The sequence below is a fragment of the Tubulanus polymorphus genome, chromosome 11, assembly GCF_964204645.1.
Source record: "Tubulanus polymorphus chromosome 11, tnTubPoly1.2, whole genome shotgun sequence".
Classification (NCBI taxonomy): domain Eukaryota; kingdom Metazoa; phylum Nemertea; class Palaeonemertea; order Tubulaniformes; family Tubulanidae; genus Tubulanus; species Tubulanus polymorphus.
In genome coordinates, this window is record NC_134035.1 from 2414141 (window position 1) to 2432271 (window position 18131).

Below are 18131 nucleotides of genomic sequence, written 5' to 3' on the forward strand. Positions count from 1 at the left end.
ACTTCAGCCAACTGTGTCGAGAGAACTTGAAAACTTGAAATTCTCTTACGATCTCTGTCTGTCAGTGGATCAGTGTTTTTATTAGATAAATTCACATTCATTGTCTCCTCGTCCGTCGTCGCTGTGTGGTAGTTTTTTCCGACGTTGTTGTTGCTATGGTAGAGCTAATGACGGAAAGAAACAATTCGTCGATCGTCGCATGTTTCTTACTGTTATGCGGTATTCTCACGCTACAACACGGCGAGGTTTCTAATTATTCGTACGAAAGGGAATTCAAAGTTGGTGAGAACGAGGGTTTCTGTCTTATCTCAACGTTCAAGGCTATGCCTTCTATGAATTGCAGTAGAAGAGACTTTGCGCTTTTGAATTGATGCTTTGCATTATTCAAGCAATGGAAATGTTGTCGTGTTGAATTGTGTCGTGTACGAGGCATTTGAATTTTCGCAGCGTAGAGAAAGGAGAGCTACAGCATGTGTCACCGATGTATCGTATGTATGCAACAACAAGCGGTAGTCTCAATATTTAGCTTCGTTTGTGACTAATTGGGATAATTACGGATGAATCTCGTTAATGAGTAACTCGTGGAATCTGCTGCACTGTGCTCGTTCTAATTTCAGCTGTGATTGCGTTGTTTAGTTCCGATGTATTTGTCCTTTTTCAATGTTCACCGAAACAACAGTTGCTATTCGCTATTGTTTTTGGTACAGTACAACTTGAATTTGACACTGCAAAAAATGTCCATACGATCACAGATACATCTCAAAGAGGAATACTGCTATTCATCAATCTAGTTTCTTCTGTTGGATTAAGGCTTGGTTATTTTTCGCGAGGATCATGGATGATGAATCGTTCTCCGATACCTGGATATGTTGAAATGTTAAAAGAGTAAGGCTGTTAGCTGAGTGATGTATGTTTGCCGATGAATTTTGTGATATGGGATGTATGTGTGCATTTTGACTCGGCCCTGTGCATGCCTCGCACGAATCTGGTGCATTGGATTCGGGTCGAGAGTTCTATCTTTCTTTCCCTAGGTCTCCGAAGCGTTGCTCACATGGCTCTGCTCGTCCTGGGACAAAATCGTAGTTTGAAAATTTTAGAAAAATTCCACCCCAGTGCGGTGTACAACAGGGATGCTGCTAAAGTACATCTACACTGAAGTGCAGTGTATTGTTAGATACTAATACTTAAATGTGTTTGACAAGTGCTGCCATCTTTCATTAGATAACTGAACACTGCGTTGTGGTGTGTCTGGTAAATCTTTCAACAATATATACACCGCACTGCGATGTAGACGCACTGAAAGGGTGAAGTTAGCGATGAATGCATCGCTTTTGGATATGAAACGCCGGCGTCTATGAATAATCCAAATACTCACTTACCGCAGTTTGATTCGATGGAAATTCAACGCAATTAAGTATATTCCAGTGAGCCAGCAAAGTGCCGCAGTAGGAAGGAGTCCCTGGACGTTAAGCGCCGTCTGGAAGGGCTTTTATCATCGTGTGATCACTATCACTGATATATATATATATATATATAATTACACATGACACTGATAAACTGTCATGTGTAATTATGGTAAAGTGCATTTAGCGTGGCCGCGTTTGAAGTTACAACGTCGATCAACGTTGTCTATTTCTGTGCGCTTTTATACTGACGATAAGTGACAAACTGTCACTGTGAACGTGCGTGTCAGATAAAACGATACCGATTCAGTCTATCGTCGGTCGCGAATTTGTTTCTTTAAAAGGTAAAGAGTGAGGGCGAACGCATGTGTCTATACGAGACGCGACTGATGAAAAACTGAAACCGTCGGTTTTGAAGTCGTGGTGTTATTTCTCGTGCGAAATGTGTCTTCACGTGAAATACGCCGAACTGTAAAAGCAACATCTCATTTTCAATCAGTTATAGTATAGCTTCTTCTATAGGTACATTTTGCTTGACGTACAACATAACAGATTAGATCACCGTCTTTGCTGCTGTTACAGTTCTGACATCGGTACTTGTTTCGTCGTGCTAATTTAGGCGTTGTTGGTTCTATATTCCGACTATTTATAGATTTGGATAGAAGTTGATTGGCTGCTGGAGCGAGGTGACAATTCGACGATTCATTCACAACTTCACCGTCAAACCTGGGATTCCGCGAATGATTTGACATTGTAGGAGCGTTTGAGAGGATTCGGAGATTATTTACCATAGCTTCATCCATAGAGGACATATAGATACCAGTGAAGAGAAGTCAAACTCGTTTAAATAGTAATCGAGTCGGATTACTGTCGGATCATCTCTGTTTTTTAGTCCCAATTTGTGCATTTCCAATTTTAAACTTGCTGAACGTAAGTCTTCATTTGGATAAGTCATCAACTTGGACCTCTTGGAATCTTATCGGCGCAGTTTCGCAGAAGAAAGAATTGAGTGCTTGAGTTTTGCATTTTCAATTGACATAATCGTGATACAGAACGATATTCATCATTTGTGACTGGAAAGGAAAGAACACTATATTAGAATCGGGACATAAATATCAATAGGAAAAAACCAGAACAATTCGCGCGTAGACTAAATCTCGACGTAAAAGGAAAATTCTCTGATCGCAGCGGGAACTCGATCGGTATCTACGTCATTTTTCGCGTAAGAATGCCCGCTATAGCCGGTACAATGGCCGACGCGTTAGACCGACGTCGCCTCAGTTTGGTCGTCGCGCCGACCGTTCAGCGCGCGACGGAAACGCCGCAACAATCGAGTAATCAACGTCGTAACAGCGTCGCCGTGTTCCCGAGTTTCCGGCGTCGTACGAGTCGAACGAGTTCCTATTCAGAGGTGAGTTTTATAACGTGGGCAGCAGACGCGAGCCGCGATCACGCGAGCAGCGATCACATGAGCTGCGATCACGCGAGCCACGATCACATGAGCCAATTGTGTCCCGAGCCACTTTCGGCCCGGGCCAACATTTCACTCCGGTGTAAAATTTTGTGCCTCGTCAACACAAAAATTGGCCAGATCTGACTGGAACCAGATTCAGCCCGGACCAACCAATCGTTCGCATCGGTGCCTTATGGATATATGCATATTTGACTATTGGCCTGACCAAAAATGTTGGACCAGGCCTGTGCAAAATTTCGATACAGGTCATATTCTATTTGAATGCGTACTAGTTCTGGAAGTGACTCGCCTCACTTTCCACAGCATTATTTTGATATTAAGCGCCGGCCAAATTTGACTCTGGTCTGGTCAAAACCAATTTGACCCAAGGCAAATTGTCTCCATGTGATCGCGGCTTTTAATAACTGTGACCAAGTCCATTGTCGCCTCCAGTAGATTTTAAAGCAAAAATGTACTACGCTAAATGTATTCTTTCCTGAAAATGTTATCATATAAAGCCTGGAGCTCAGTTTCCCAGATTTAGACCAGTTTACTGGTTTTTGCAACAACACCAGTCTGATCTAAAAGCAAAATCAGGTTTGAAATTGTTCCTTTTTTTACAAAATGGCATTTTATTACGTATTTGAATTGAAAATTGGAATTTGTAGGAAGTTGAATGCTACGACGGATTAGGGCATGACTCGAGTATGGAGGTCGGACTCGATGCGAGGTCCACGGGAAAAACGACCTCGAGGAAATATGTATGAATCTCATTTTTTATGTACGAGCTATGTCTCTGAGACAGCGTCCGAGTTAAGCATACTTATTTGTGGACGTAATTTCCTTTTAGAAAAAACTTGAGAGAAAAACTCGTAAAAAATAGTTATAGTAATGATGACATTTATTGGAAAATGTGGAAAATCTTTTATCGAAATGACAAAATACGGTCAAACTCGCGTAAGTTATCATTATTTGGAGTCCCAATTTGTCAATCGTCCCGCTATAATTTGTATGCTTAAATCTAGTGTCGAGATATAGCTCTTGAACTAACAATAGAAGATTAGATAGCTGTCTTCCTTATACGGAAATAGTTTTCGAACTTAGATGTAATCGACACAGCAAACTAATCCAGTCCAGGAGGAATAGTAGTTCTGCCTTATTAGTATAGATGGCGTCTGCAGCTATCCTGAATTACTAGTTACTCTATATTGACTTCGCTATTCTTCTGATGCTGTAAGTGTAGAATGTACAATTGGTAGCACTATGAATATATATATATATATATATAGTCCAATGAGTACTATATCTTATACCTAGTCTAGTAGTTTCGCAAATTTAGAAACTTGTGTGTTTACCGCGATATATCGAAATTTTTTACGAGAATGTGAAAATGCAGTTGAAGTTGCTCAAGTTGTCACAGTGCGTCGCATTGCTTTAGTCAATGACCTGAATCTGAAACATCTAGAAAAACAACAAAATAGCTACATAAAATCTTCCTCCCAATTTTTTTTCAAACTGCATCAAATTGAATTCAAATTGTATTTTACACTACATAATAAATCTATTGGACTACTATTTCCGTAGTGAATTTAACCGACTGCGATTGTCATTAATTAATCATCATCACATGTGAAACATGAACAATGTTTTAAACAGAATTAATCCCTATCCGTGTATTGAGTGAATTTTTTTGTCTTAATTATAAACATCCGTTGTGTGGTTTTGTTTGTGGTTGCGGTGGTGTTATGTGCCGGGTGAAAATGGGATTGGTGTCTAACTTTGTCGTGCAGTTCGACGGCTAACCTAATAAACAACTACTGGGCTCAAAAGTTGATCAAACCATAACACGTTGCTGTTGAAAAGGCTCTAATGGACGGCTGCGTGGAACAGCCAGCCCCTGGGTTTTTATACCCCATACGCAAGCCCATTAAGCGTTCGCAATTCTTTGGGGGGGGAAAATTTTCCGATGATCGGTCGTAACGTCGGGTGATAAAATGCATGTTATGGTGAATTAATTTATTTATGACTGCCGGTCTGTATGTGTGTAATCAAATCAGTTAAAATTATCGCTTACAGTTGGAAGCTCCTACCGCAGATGATAGCTGGCTGAGTGTAGAGTGGTGCCACTCCCACCATCATAGCTGAATGAGTGTAGTGTGGTGCCACTTTCACCATCGGCACATCGGAAAAAAATCAAATTCAGAATTCAAGAATAACTTGTATCTGATCGATTTGTAGAATGAATATAACATGAATTCATTCATCCACTTGTTGAAGCTACAATACACTAGTAACGAATGCTCGTACTCCCAACGAACTTTAGTTAACCTATAAAGATTAAGATTGAAGATTAAGACAGGTTTCTATTGGTCTTCAGGAATCATCTTCATTTCGCTTTGACCAGAACATGTTCTTTCCGGAATAACGCAAAAGAGGAACGGCTCGTAGAGAATTTTTAATCCGGAACTCCCAAACTGGAATACGTAAAATCGAAATCTGCTGTAGGTTATTACACCATTACAAGAAGTGCTTGTAAACTCATATCTTTCCATCATCTCATCTCAGAAGAGAATATTCTCAACTTGAGACTGCGATGTTTAAAGGGTTAATTTCACGATGTGTCTGAATTGAGCAATCAGCGAACCATGCTTTGTGAAGTTGAAAATAGAGTTTTTATTCGACGTCTCGAACGGAATCTATTTCTCGCGTTCGACTGCAGCGAATGTCTCGTCGACTCGTGGCTGTAATATCCAATAAACAATGATCGTAGGTAGTTATTTAACGGTATGTACACCTGCGTCCTTACAGTTCATACATCGTATATTCCTTACTACTGTTTACCTCGACTACCGAAGTCACTCCCGGGCATTTTCTTAGAATGTCGTAGACGTAAGGTGGAGCTCCTCAGACAGGGGTGGATTTAGGGGGAGCTCGGGGCACGCACTCGTCACTACTGTTTACCTCGACTACAGAAGTCACTCACGGGCATTTTCTTAGAATGTCGTAGACATAAGGGGAGCTCCTGGATTTAGGGGCACGTGCTCTGGGGATATAGGGTCGAGCGTTTGAACAGTGTACTGTGGCCTCCCAGGGCTAGACTGGTATACTCATTGCCACTCCACATCCAGGAACAATTGCGAACCGAACACATGAGTGCAGAGTATTGTGTCTCAGACTGATACACGGAGGTTACAGCTACAGATAATTAGGAATACAGATAATTAGTATTGTCATGAGATAAGATCTAAAGATGAGCACTATCATTGGTTTGCGACACCAAGATTGAGTATTGTCTTTAAGCGATCAATTGATTTCCTGTATCTTGTAGCCCTAAGATCGGGTGCCAAAAACCATCGGTTGGAAATCGCGGACAGCCTCGGTACTAATCTAATACGTGGACGATATAATGCGTGCGATGTGATAGGTTTTGGCGCGTGGCCAAAGTATCGGTCGTTTGTTTCGTATATGTATCGAATATCTAGCTCCGTGTGAAGTACGGCTGTCAGGAGGGGTGTAACGTTAATGAATAAATAAAAAAATCATGGGTGTATTCAATTAGCGGCGCGGAATGTGCCATATGTTACAGCCGGGGTTATCATCTGTGTATTTGTGATTAGTTATATAAGCGAGACCTATGAATATGAGATGTATAAATATGCCGTGTATGAAATGTGAAGAGTGTTTACGCGATGTAAGTATCTGACGTACCCTCCTCGGCGCATCAGGATACAACAAGCCTCTGTCTTAGTAGATCCGTTATCGCCTTCGTAGGCATTTAAATGCCCCCATATATGAGATCTACTGTAAGGATTTGAACTTTAGATTGCACAATGCCCTAGTACATAAGCCATTATGTTAGTAGAAATATTCTTCTCTTGGTAAGGATTCGGACCTTTAATAGCACAATGCTATGGTATATAAACCATTGTCCTAGTAGACAGGCAATGCCCTGGTACCAAAGCCACTGTCCTAATAGACACATCCTTCCCTTTTGCACAATGCTGTGGTATATACTATTGTCCTAGTAGATACACAATGCCCTGGTACCAAAGCTACTGCCCTAATAGACACATCCTTCCCTTGGTTGGGATTTGAACAATGCTATGGTATATAAAACACTGTTTTAGTAGACACGCAATGCTCTGGTGTAAAAGCCACTATCCTAGTAGACACATCCTTCCCTTGGTAAGGATATGAACCTTTAATGGCATAATGCCTGGGTATACATACATAAGCCACTGTCCTAGAAGATGTTTTCTTCCCTCGGTAACCATTCAAATCCAATGGCACAAATAGATGATGTTTTGAATACACTTAAGCACTGTCAAGGTAGGCACACCCTTTCTTGGTAGGGATTCAGTATCGCTGGGTATAAACCCGTGTTATTGACTGACTGTGCAGTTGATGGTCATGTTGTTGCTCTCAGTAGAAATATTGTGACTAATTGAAATATGATTAGGTTCTGATTAATTGATGATGATATGCGGCTGTGTGAAGGGTTTGTTATTGCGTGGTGTGGCAAAGTCTCCAGACGTCATCAGGTTCAAAACCCTGTATGGTATAATGACATAGTGTGAAGGAGTAGTATGAAATTGAAGTGTTGTTGTGATAATAAGACGTGATTGTCAACAACAACAAGAATAAATAGCATTTTCCCTTCTGACGTCTCCCCCTCTCCCTGGTCTCACACTTCCCTTCTGACGTCTCCCCCTCTCCCTGGTCTCACACTTCCCTTTTGACCTGTCCCCCTGTCTCCCTGCGCTCACACTGTTGTCACAAATCGTGATGGTTATTTCGCATTAACCCTTTCATTCCTAAACCCTATTGTATGCGGCTCTGCAGAACAAATTGAACTCTTTAAACTGATATTGCGTTTGTTGACTGAACGTCGTTGATGGTGGATGAAGATGTTTTAATTGCTCCGCAAATATCTTGCTGCGGATAATTTGAAAGTTTTTCTATCTCTTCGAAAGTTATTTTTTTCGGTGCGCATTTTCCGATGAAAAGCAATTTTCCGCGCAGCGACAAAAATTAATCGTTGTTGTTCTACGCTGCATCAGTTGATGATGGCGTTCTGTAATCGAATGGGACCCCCTAGCTCAGACTGGAAATTGAATCTATTGAATGTTGTTTGGTTATCGCTGGTTTTCACCATTCTGTCTTCGATCTCTGAACTTGCAGCAGGCTTTTCATCATCTTCATCCGGACTCGTTTCGGAATTTCTGTTGTTTTTTTTTTCTCGTTCCAGTACAATGGAAACCCTATCATCTAACTTAATAATGTTATCTCGGGGTAACGCAGGCCTTAACCCCCAGAGTTAGAATCAATCCCATCAAAAATTCATAAAGACTAGTCTGATACCATGCCGTACTTAGTGTACTGTTAGAATAGCCTCGGGATGCCTCAAAATATCCAATTGTAATTGTTATTTTGAAACGACAATATTGATGACATCATGCACATTCGTGCACAACCCCTTACATAATGCATATTAGGTAACAATGTATGTAAACCTTATTGTAAAATTTTTATGGCATCAAAAAAGCATCAATTTATTATATTATGAGGAAATCTGAATTAGGTCTGTTGTAATTCAGAAATCGACATAATCAGATAATGACTTTGATTGACACGGAAGTTAGCTTCAGATTCGATGACGCTGAAGTATTATTATTAACGAGTGGAACAGACTATATACCCGGACTGTACTGCACGACGGCCGTGTTTCACTCAGTTGCTAGCACTCTTCGCTGACTGCGATGATGGATATCAATATTTAGTACTTCGCGCTATAGTGGATATCATACGTACATACACGTCTGCCGTGCCCCTGTTATATATACGCCTGCCGTGCGGACCCTGCCGTGCCCCTGTGATATTTACGCCTGCCGTGCCCTTGTGACATGATCGCTATGGATAACTTGAATAATTCACCGAAGCCGAGTCCTAAACTCGCCATGAAGGTAAGGCTACGCAATCTTCTGATATAATAAAGTGGGTTCGAGTCCAGCTGGCTGTTTACAGTGTGCGGGCAACACTTCAAAGGCCGTGATCCCGTCGTGAGGTTAAATGTATAATCCAATAGGGTTAGTTGTGAGAAACCAAGATCCAAGGGATGTAAAGGACTTATGAGACTTGTACAAGTCCATCAGATTTTTTGAGGGCTTTATTTTTTCCATTTTGTCAAAGTTGATAAGTGCATTTCAGTGCAAGTGTTCATCAGTGACAAGTTCTTCAAAATTGGCCCCTCAGTACAGGAATACACCTTATATTGCCTTTTTGGACATCACAGCGCCTTTTTGGGATGTAACAAGCCCTCTGAATCTGCCCCCATGAATGGCGCCTTCTTTTATGGAATGAGGGAAACACAAAATGGATTTTAATTATCAAAATGGATTTTAATGGATTTTAATAAGAAAGAGAGGAGAGAGACAGAGAGAGAGGAAAGAGACAGAGAGAAAGAGAGGAGAGAGAGAGACAGAGAAAGAGAGGAGAGAGACAGAGAAAGAGGAGAGAGAGAGACAGAGAAAGCGAGAGAGGAAAGAGACAGAGAAAGAGAGGAGAGAGACAGAGAAAGAGAGGAGAGAGACATAGACAGACTGATATGAAAGTTTGAACTATGATATTACTAGACCGTTCATTATCCAATTAAGGCGTCTGTCAAGGCATGAAGCTGAAATCGATCTGATATAAGACGAACCCACGCGACGTTTTCAGAGTTTACGTTCAACTGAAAGGTCTCTCAAAACTTTAAAAAAGAGTCCACGAGATCAGTTAATCTTGGATGCGCAAGATACGAAATCAAATACCGTATATGCGTGCATACATACAGCGCGCTGCATGTGGTATATCTTTATTAGGTTTTTTTTCTGTATATGGCTATATTAGGACAATGAGGATATAAAGCATACGCGCTATTACAGCTATGTTTTGGGTATAATTAATGTTGACATTAATGTAGTCGTTCTGTGAGAATGCAGTCCGTATATGTATAATGAATATACTACACCTCGAGCTATAATAGATGATGAAACTGCTTCGAAGTCGACGACGACGTCAAATCTTCAATATTCTCAGGATATTCGACGAATACAGCTTTTACTTCTACCATTTAGATTTATGTATAGGATTAAAAGTGGTCGTAATTCTTCGGGGGGGAAAATAAACCGACATTACAGGGGTTCTTAGTCAGTCGCGATGATGCATGGGATGGCGTCGTCGAAATAAAACGCGTTTTACGGCGAATTTATGGCTTCCGGCGCATTATGAGTAATTAAATCAGTTATAACACAGTGGTAAGACTAGTGGTATGTCTGATGACTAGTGGTAAGCCTGATGACTAGTGGTAAGCCTGATGACTAGTGGTAAGCCGGAAGACTAGTGGTAAGCCTGAGGACTGATGGCTTGCATTCTATGGAAGATATCCATTTGTTATTCGTTACTGTAAAAAAGCCGGGCATAGGTTGGTCTTGCATCGCGATAACCTGTTATGTAATCTTTGCCTAGCCCTTGCAACTGCCAGCAGTACTAGTCGCAACATGTTTTATCACATTAGACATACACCTTACACTACATATCAGTCATGTAATAGTAAACAAACATTTTTGGCTAAAAGATTTTTACCATTTTCTACTTTCTTCGAATCCACAATGATTTCATACCGGAAATGGAAGACTATTAGTTATGATAGAACCTTCGGTCGATGGTTAACGGGATCAGATTTTCCGGGCGCACTTCAGTTTTATGGTTAGTATCGACGTTGTGGTTGGAACTGATAACCGAACGCACTACAGTTCGGTCGTAACGTGTTTTAACAGTATCGGCCATCTTGGAACCATGTCCGAACTGTAGGTACCGTACTAAATCCGGTGGGTGACTATTTTCAGACTATGGTTCCGTCTAACTGACACTAAATTTGCAAATAGTGATTTCATACTAGTTATATACGCTCTCTGCGGTTCCGTGTGAAATCTATCGCGACGAGCTTCCACTTCTTACGATAAACGTGAGCGAATTTTTGTTTGTTTGTCGCGAACGCGGATGCCCCGTAATGACGGGTAATTCGGCCATTTGCACGAGGTGATTGCAGCGTTAGACATTTTTGCGAGCGACGGTGTTAGTGGATATTGCGTACGTGCTCTCCGCATCGCTCGTCCATCCGTCTGTCCGTCGCGGCTATCACCTCGCGCCGATCTTCTCGAACTATTACGACTGCGGCTTCTTACGATTTATCTCTCTCGAAGACCTGCGCCGAATGAGATAATTCTTTCATTATCGCCGAGCGATGATTTCGGAGGAATCCGTAGACGACGCGCGGTGAAAAACTGACGAATTCCGTCCGGATCAGAAGACATCGAAGCCGTTTGAGTCGATGGTTTGTTTCGATAAGAATTTGAATTAATTCTCAATGACAGATGATACTCCTACATATATAATGACATCAGCGCTCACTCTGATTTGGTCCAATTTTGGCCCCTTTTAGAATGGTCTCTAACTAGTTGTTGTATGGAGGCGGCTCATTACGTATTACATTTGTTTACCGATAGTTTTATTGATATTTTTTAGATATGAAAACGTAATGCAGTTTCAAACGATTTCCTTTTTAATCTTGAAATAAGGATGATTTTCTGATCCATTATCCTTATATTTTTTTTTAGTGATTTCATTTGATTTTATGATGAAATGATTTGGCGCCCCTTACAAACCCATCCCACAGGAGCAGAACAGAACGGGGGGTTTGATTTTGAAAAGTACGGATATAGTTCGGATGGTCGGTCGAGTTTATGTTATTTCAAAAATGCAGTACATAATTAGAAATATTGCATCCTAACCCTCCAGCCATATTTCAACTCAACGCTGGAACGCTAATGATTTACCAGAAATCTACGTCCAATTTAATGATATAAATAATTATATTGGGAAAAACTAGACATCTAAAATTTATAGGATTCTATTATTTAAAAAATCTCTGCCATCATGCATTCACAGGGGTATGAACCTATGGTTAGCTATGTACAGAAGGCAAAATTGCTGATCTAGCCGATAGTTTTAACGCCTACTTAGTCAGTCACATTTTTGCACCAGCAATCACTGATGAAAAGACACGATACACTTTTGTTTGGCGTTGCCAAGTGATACCCGGTGAAACAAGTAAACAATAAGGTTTTTTATCACACGTTAGCGCTTTTAAACACTTCACTCTTGTATTTATGATTGAGAGTTTGGGGGATAATTAGTGGTGGACTCGGTGCAGAAAGATATTAAACTGAACTAGCCACACACAAGGCCCCCGTTTGGCATTATTTCATGTAGAAAATTATTTCTGTCGATAGGTCTGATTTAATGCTGACTGGAACTATACTTAAGGGCAGTTGTGTCTTTAAGACTTACATTTAAGACCAGTCTAAGCACATTTTGGATCTATAGCCAATCTAGTCTCAAGTTCATTTCAGTTCTAGTGCTAATCTAACAACTTAAGACCAGTTCAACACCATCTTAGTTCAACAACCGATCGAACAACTTGAGACCAGTCTAAGCTCATTTTGGTTCTATATTCAAAGTCTAGGAAATTTGGTTCTATTACCAATCTAACAACGTCAGACCAGTCTAAGCTCTGGTTCTATGGCCAATATAACTGAAGCCCAGTCTAAGCTCTGGTTCTATGGCCAATATAACTGAAGCCCAGTCTAAGCTCTGGTTCTATGGCCAATATAACTGAAGCCCAGTCTAAGCTTTGGTTCTATGGCCAATATAACTGAAGCCCATGTCTAAACTCTCGTTCTATAGCCAATCTAACTGAAGCCTAGACTTGATCCTCGCTAGTCTCAAGTTGTAGGTTACACAGCGTTAAATCTATGCGCCGTATTGTTATTTTCATTATGCATTTTTTATGGCGTCGCGTATGGAAAGTGAATTAATGTTCACCTCCTACTGTTCAGGCAGGCGTGACACGACCGATCTCTCATCTTCGTTAATGCGTACCGATGCTTCCCCCCCCCCCCCCCCCCCCGAGTGATGCTGTCATAATTGCGAATGTATTTACTCGCCTCTTTTGTCAATCCTTCAGAATATTGATGACAGTCAGTTTGGCGCGCGCCGCGCTGTCTGATGCCGTTCCGCGTCCCATAAGCCGGATAATGTCAACAACGCTCATATGCGTTAGGATGGCAAAAAAGACGAGAGGTCCTCCAATAATAATGGACCGTTTTAAAAAGCTACCAGTCTTGAATGCTTTTTTTTTAACGCAGGCTTTAAAATCAGAATTCGTGAGTAGATGAGGAGACTCCTGTAAGTACCATATGCTCTGTCCAGCCAAGTCTTACTGTAGCCCTCCGGAGTACAAAATTTGATCCCTACAATTCACCCCCCTCTACTGAACTGTTTTCAGAGGTATCACTTGACGGTCTGTTGCCCATGTTCAATCTGAACTAAAAGAGACTATTGCAGTAATATAGAGAAGAACTGTTTCTGCTCTCTTAAACCAAATTTCCCCTTAAAGAATGTCGCAAGCAGCGTTGTTACTTTTAGGATGCGTCTCTTGTTACGTTTACTCGCCATTGCAAAGTTACTTTTCGATTCCGTTTTTGTTTGCAGTCAAGACTACGTTATTATACTGACTGTAGAGCTGGAAAAATAACATAGAGAGATGAAACATGTTCATCGCATTCTTGAATGTGATATACATGAATAATGTTATCATTTCTATTGCAACCTTCATTCATGCAGCACATATACTTAATATCCCTCATTCCCTCTCCCCACTCGCTCTCCTCTCCCTATTTTCACATCTGCCATTCTGTCGCCTACCTCTCCCTCTCCCTCTTATCCACTGTTGCTTTCTTTTTCTGCCCTCTCCCTCTGTCTTGCTGCAGTATTCAACCACCTGGGAACATTGCCAGGACTTTCTCTGTTTTGTTAACCACACCGGAAACTCAGCTGGTGAAGCATCATCGCATTTCAATCTGCATCTAGAAAGTTACATAGTTTAGCGTGTAATAGAAATCTCATCATATCAGTGGCAGTGGTACAGGTGGAGTGGGGGGAGGGGGGTATGTGGATTGTGAACAGTTAGCCGCGCCTAAAGTGAGATGAGATATACTTCACTTCACTGAGATTTTTTGCCCAATATGGTCTGGAATTCCAAGGACCATTCCATATTTCAGCGATTATATTTTTGATGGCATATTTGACCGCCTGTAGGTCTCTAAAAGCCTCTAGTCTTTTCAAAGTTTCAAAATTGTCTGGTCCGGATCTCCGCATTGGCTTCATATCTGTTGTGTTTGATACCCAACCAGCTCAGTGATTATAATCAATTGACACATTATGTAAACAGGAATTCCGATACATGTTGGATCCTCAGGGGGTCGGCAGTACTTTCATTGTCTCAAGAGGAACGACAATATCCTATATAATTAATCGCACCACACGAGGAAATAATGAAGAAATAATGATCTCCGATCTCATCAACGATTCACCTCGGAGTTGAGTATATAATAATACGAGGTGTAAGGTCAATAGACCACAATGTCGTCGTAGTCGTATTGATCTATCATCAGACCTGATACTCTCTGTGAATAGATGTAATTTACGCGGATCCCGGGATGCTGCTTCTTCGTATGGATTTTTGAAAGCATCGATAAACCGATAAAGATCCGTGCTCTGCTATCACTTCGTTCATCTAAGTTTTTTAGGCGTTTCAACTGATTTTGAACGCAATCATGCATTTTGTATCTTAATGGTTTGTTGATAATGGTGGTGGTCTCTTGGTCTACACGGTCCAAAAAACATCCAGCTTTGACCCATAGATCTATCGTAAGATTGGCTATAGGACCAAAATGAGCTTGGGCTGGTCTTGTAAATTAGCCACATCCCTGAATTCATTGCGCAATCTTTTTTTCAAAACCTGCAAAGATGAATTTTGATGATATTATGTTTTTGTACGGCTGTGCTTACAAATCATGACGTTCGATTCTTCAAGGATTTTTCGATAGAGTTTGTGAAATTGAACGCGCGACGCGATTTGTGAGAGAGACCTTACGGCAAATTTCAACCGGAATATGCGAGATACTGTAATCTAATTGCGTGGGCCACGGCGTGCATCAACTATTTCTCATATGTCAGTCTTGAAGAAGAACGTAAATCAATCAATCGTCCGACTCTGCGTTCCGTATATCTTTCACCGCACGTTATTTTACTGATATAAGAACTCTTCGAAATTCTAGTGTGTTTACAGCCGACTTGCAGATCGATTTCCAATCAATACTCATAGCGTTATTGATAAGCTCTGCGCCGATCTGACATCAAATTTCATTTTCATTTTATGTCGGATTGATATGGATATTCCTCGTTAGTGTGAAAGCTCCTCGAGTGAAAGCTAGTGTGAGATTTATGGCCTGTCATTAACAGATTTGTGTAAATGCACTCAGTGGCCAAATGATATATAAGGCATTGGTCATTCATTAACTGGTCTCTCGTCAATCCAGGATTCATGTGTTTGAATCCTAGTGGTAGCAGTCAGTCAGTCAGTCAGTCAGTCAGTCTGGTCAATGGTTCATTTCTACCGCCTTAACCATGTTGATATACTTATCATATCCATCCCTCTCTTCTGGGTAATATCTCTCATGTTCCCGTGTAGGTTTACGGATATTGTTCAGTCATGGATTTCTTGGTTTCATCGGTGTGAGACGTACAAGTATTTGTAACTGATAGTAACACGCTTCCTGCTGGTTCAAACTATTTCCTTGGTCCAATGAAATATAATCTTAAACATGTTAGCCACCTGTAGCCATGTAAATACCTGGAAAATCTTGTAACTACTTATACCGGGTATTCAAATCATCGGGTCCCAGTTTAGCGATAAAGTTGAACGCCTAAATCATCGAAGTTAATCAAGGGTTAAACTTAACGCGAAACACTAGGGCCGGTTTTACAGACTAGTGTTACCTTTAACCCGGGGGCTAACTCAATTCATTTTCAGTTAAGTCAGCCCCCTGGTTAAAGGTAATACCGGTCTATAAAACCGGGCCCTGGAAATCATTGGTATTCAAGTATTCAGATATCATCTGCTACGTAGATCGCGGGACCCGATTATGTCGTCGTTTCTGGTGATAAATGCGGCTATTCGGAATTGCTATTCACGCCTCCACTCGGCCCCCCTGGCTGCGGCTTTCATTACCACATTTTCATTTCCGATGATAATACTCGAGGGATCCGGGGCCGAATGCGTTTGACAAGTCTTTTCGCATCATCTCGGTTACCTTTTGTTTCGACGATATTGTTGATATTTTCGTCGCGTACATCATACTCATTACGCCAGAACCGGTTGTCGACGACGATGACGGATATTATAGATGTACGTATCGTTCTCTGGGACTGCTGCAGTTTTCACATACACCTGATGAATGGGAATAATGAATGTCATTATTATTTGTTGGGCTGCAGACAACCAGTTGAAGCTAGAAACGACTTTTGAACAAACGACATGGCGTTCACTGACCTGGAAAACTGAAGATTAGGAAAAGAAATCTAGAAAAAAAATCTGGGAAAACTTTTTACACATTTTACCGGAAAAAAAAACCTGGAAAAATGTAGGGGGAAAACTGAAGGTCAGGAAAAGAAATCTAGAAAAAATCGGATAATGGTATTAGACAAATACTATCAACCGAGGCAGACCAGCACCTTACATCCGTTCACACTGGGGCTGTATGGGTCTGTGCCTGTTTGAAATGGGCTGAATTTGACCAAACAAAAACGTCGGGCCAGGCCTGTACCAAATTCTAACATGGGTCAAGCTTAGGTTATGGAAGTGACTCTCCTCACTTGCCAGACCATAATGAATTGCTGGACGAGATCAAAATTCAAGTTTGATGGTATATTGCTAGCTGTTTCTTGACATTTCATGTGTAACTTAAGCATTTCTTTCAGCAAAATCGCGGGAAATTTGGTTCTTTGTTTTACTGCACTTAAGAAGTTTTTTTCACATTATAAAAATCGAATTGTTTCCTATGTTTTACAGGTGCAGAAAAAGCATTATCGCCGCGAGAAGAAACGCGCCGCTAAAGAGCTGTTGTGCACGTTGAAAGACCCGTCGGTAATCGTGCTCGCCGATTGGCTGAAAGTGCGCGGCACGTTGAAAGGATGGACGAAGATGTGGTGCGTCCTGAAACCGGGTCTGCTCGTCTTGTACAAGAGTCATAAACAGAAGGTATGTTAACCGTAAGCCTCGTGCACGTAGTATAAACAATTTCACGTTACTGGTACCTTAGATTTTGCCAGACACAAACCTTAACTCTTAACTTTGATTTCCAACAAACTGAAAGGACAGAGTCTACTATTAATTACACTACGGTAAAAAATACATGAGGTTGTATTTTAGCTACGGTCAAAGGTTCACAATTAAGACTCATGCCCAAAGCATACAACACTGGAAACACGGAAACAGAAGACAGAAGCATGTTTCAGAGAAATTCCCTGTTTCGTGTGCATTTGTACGAGAAATGAGAAACATGTTTTCCGGAACTAGGTCTAGCATCTACAGTATCTGGTGGAGTCTGGTATCTGCCCAGCTGGCCGTCTTTAGAACTGCCGGCTAGACTGGGTCTTGCTCCTTCCTTCCGCGTGAATTAACCGCTAATGTTGTGTCTGTATTATTGATATGAGCGGAGTAAATTTACTGTGCTGTATTGGTCTACGACCATCGACGGAAATCGGATGACTGTGCAATTATGCGGGCAATCGAATACCGCCATCGTCGCTGTCTAAGTGGGGGCCATTTGCGTGCGTACAATATATGATTTCATTGCTCGTAGAAAATGTACTCAGTTCAACGCATAGGTTGATTATTATGATCAAGCATCAATATTCATAATATTATTACCCCTAGCAGTAGTGACATCGGCATAATTACCCCTAGTCCATAACCTTGTATATCAGTCATCTCTTCCTGTAGAGAAGTGATATTGGTATTATTACCACTAGCCTATATCTGTTACTGTATATCAGTCATCTCTTCCTGTAGAGAAGTGATATTGGTATTATTACCACTAGCCTATATCTGTAACTGTGTATCAGTCATCTCTCCCTGGAGAGAAGTGATATTGGTATTATAACCCCTAGCCTATATCTGTAACTGTGTATCAGTCATCTCTCTCAGAGGCAATGAGAATATGCATCTTGCCCAGGGACACAATGCCACAGTACGGGGCTTGAACCCACAACCTTGCATTAACCACTCGCCCACACCACTCCTCAATGACGCAAAATGATTTTTGTTTGAA

At 41.2% G+C, this 18131-nt stretch overlaps 1 protein-coding gene across 10 annotated transcripts in view; it reads left to right on the top strand.

The window, feature by feature from the left end:
• Positions 1–18131, top strand: part of LOC141913317 (oxysterol-binding protein-related protein 8-like) — a 74311-nt gene that overhangs the window by 37560 nt on the left and 18620 nt on the right. For 9 of the 10 annotated variants that reach the window (XM_074804811.1, XM_074804815.1, XM_074804814.1 and 6 more), the window contains one exon: positions 16871–17059. In XM_074804811.1, coding sequence (XP_074660912.1) covers positions 16871–17059 — 189 coding nt within the window. Of the gene's footprint in view, positions 1–2475; positions 2815–16870; positions 17060–18131 lie in introns of those variants that run through there. The other variant, XM_074804818.1, reaches the window with a different exon arrangement.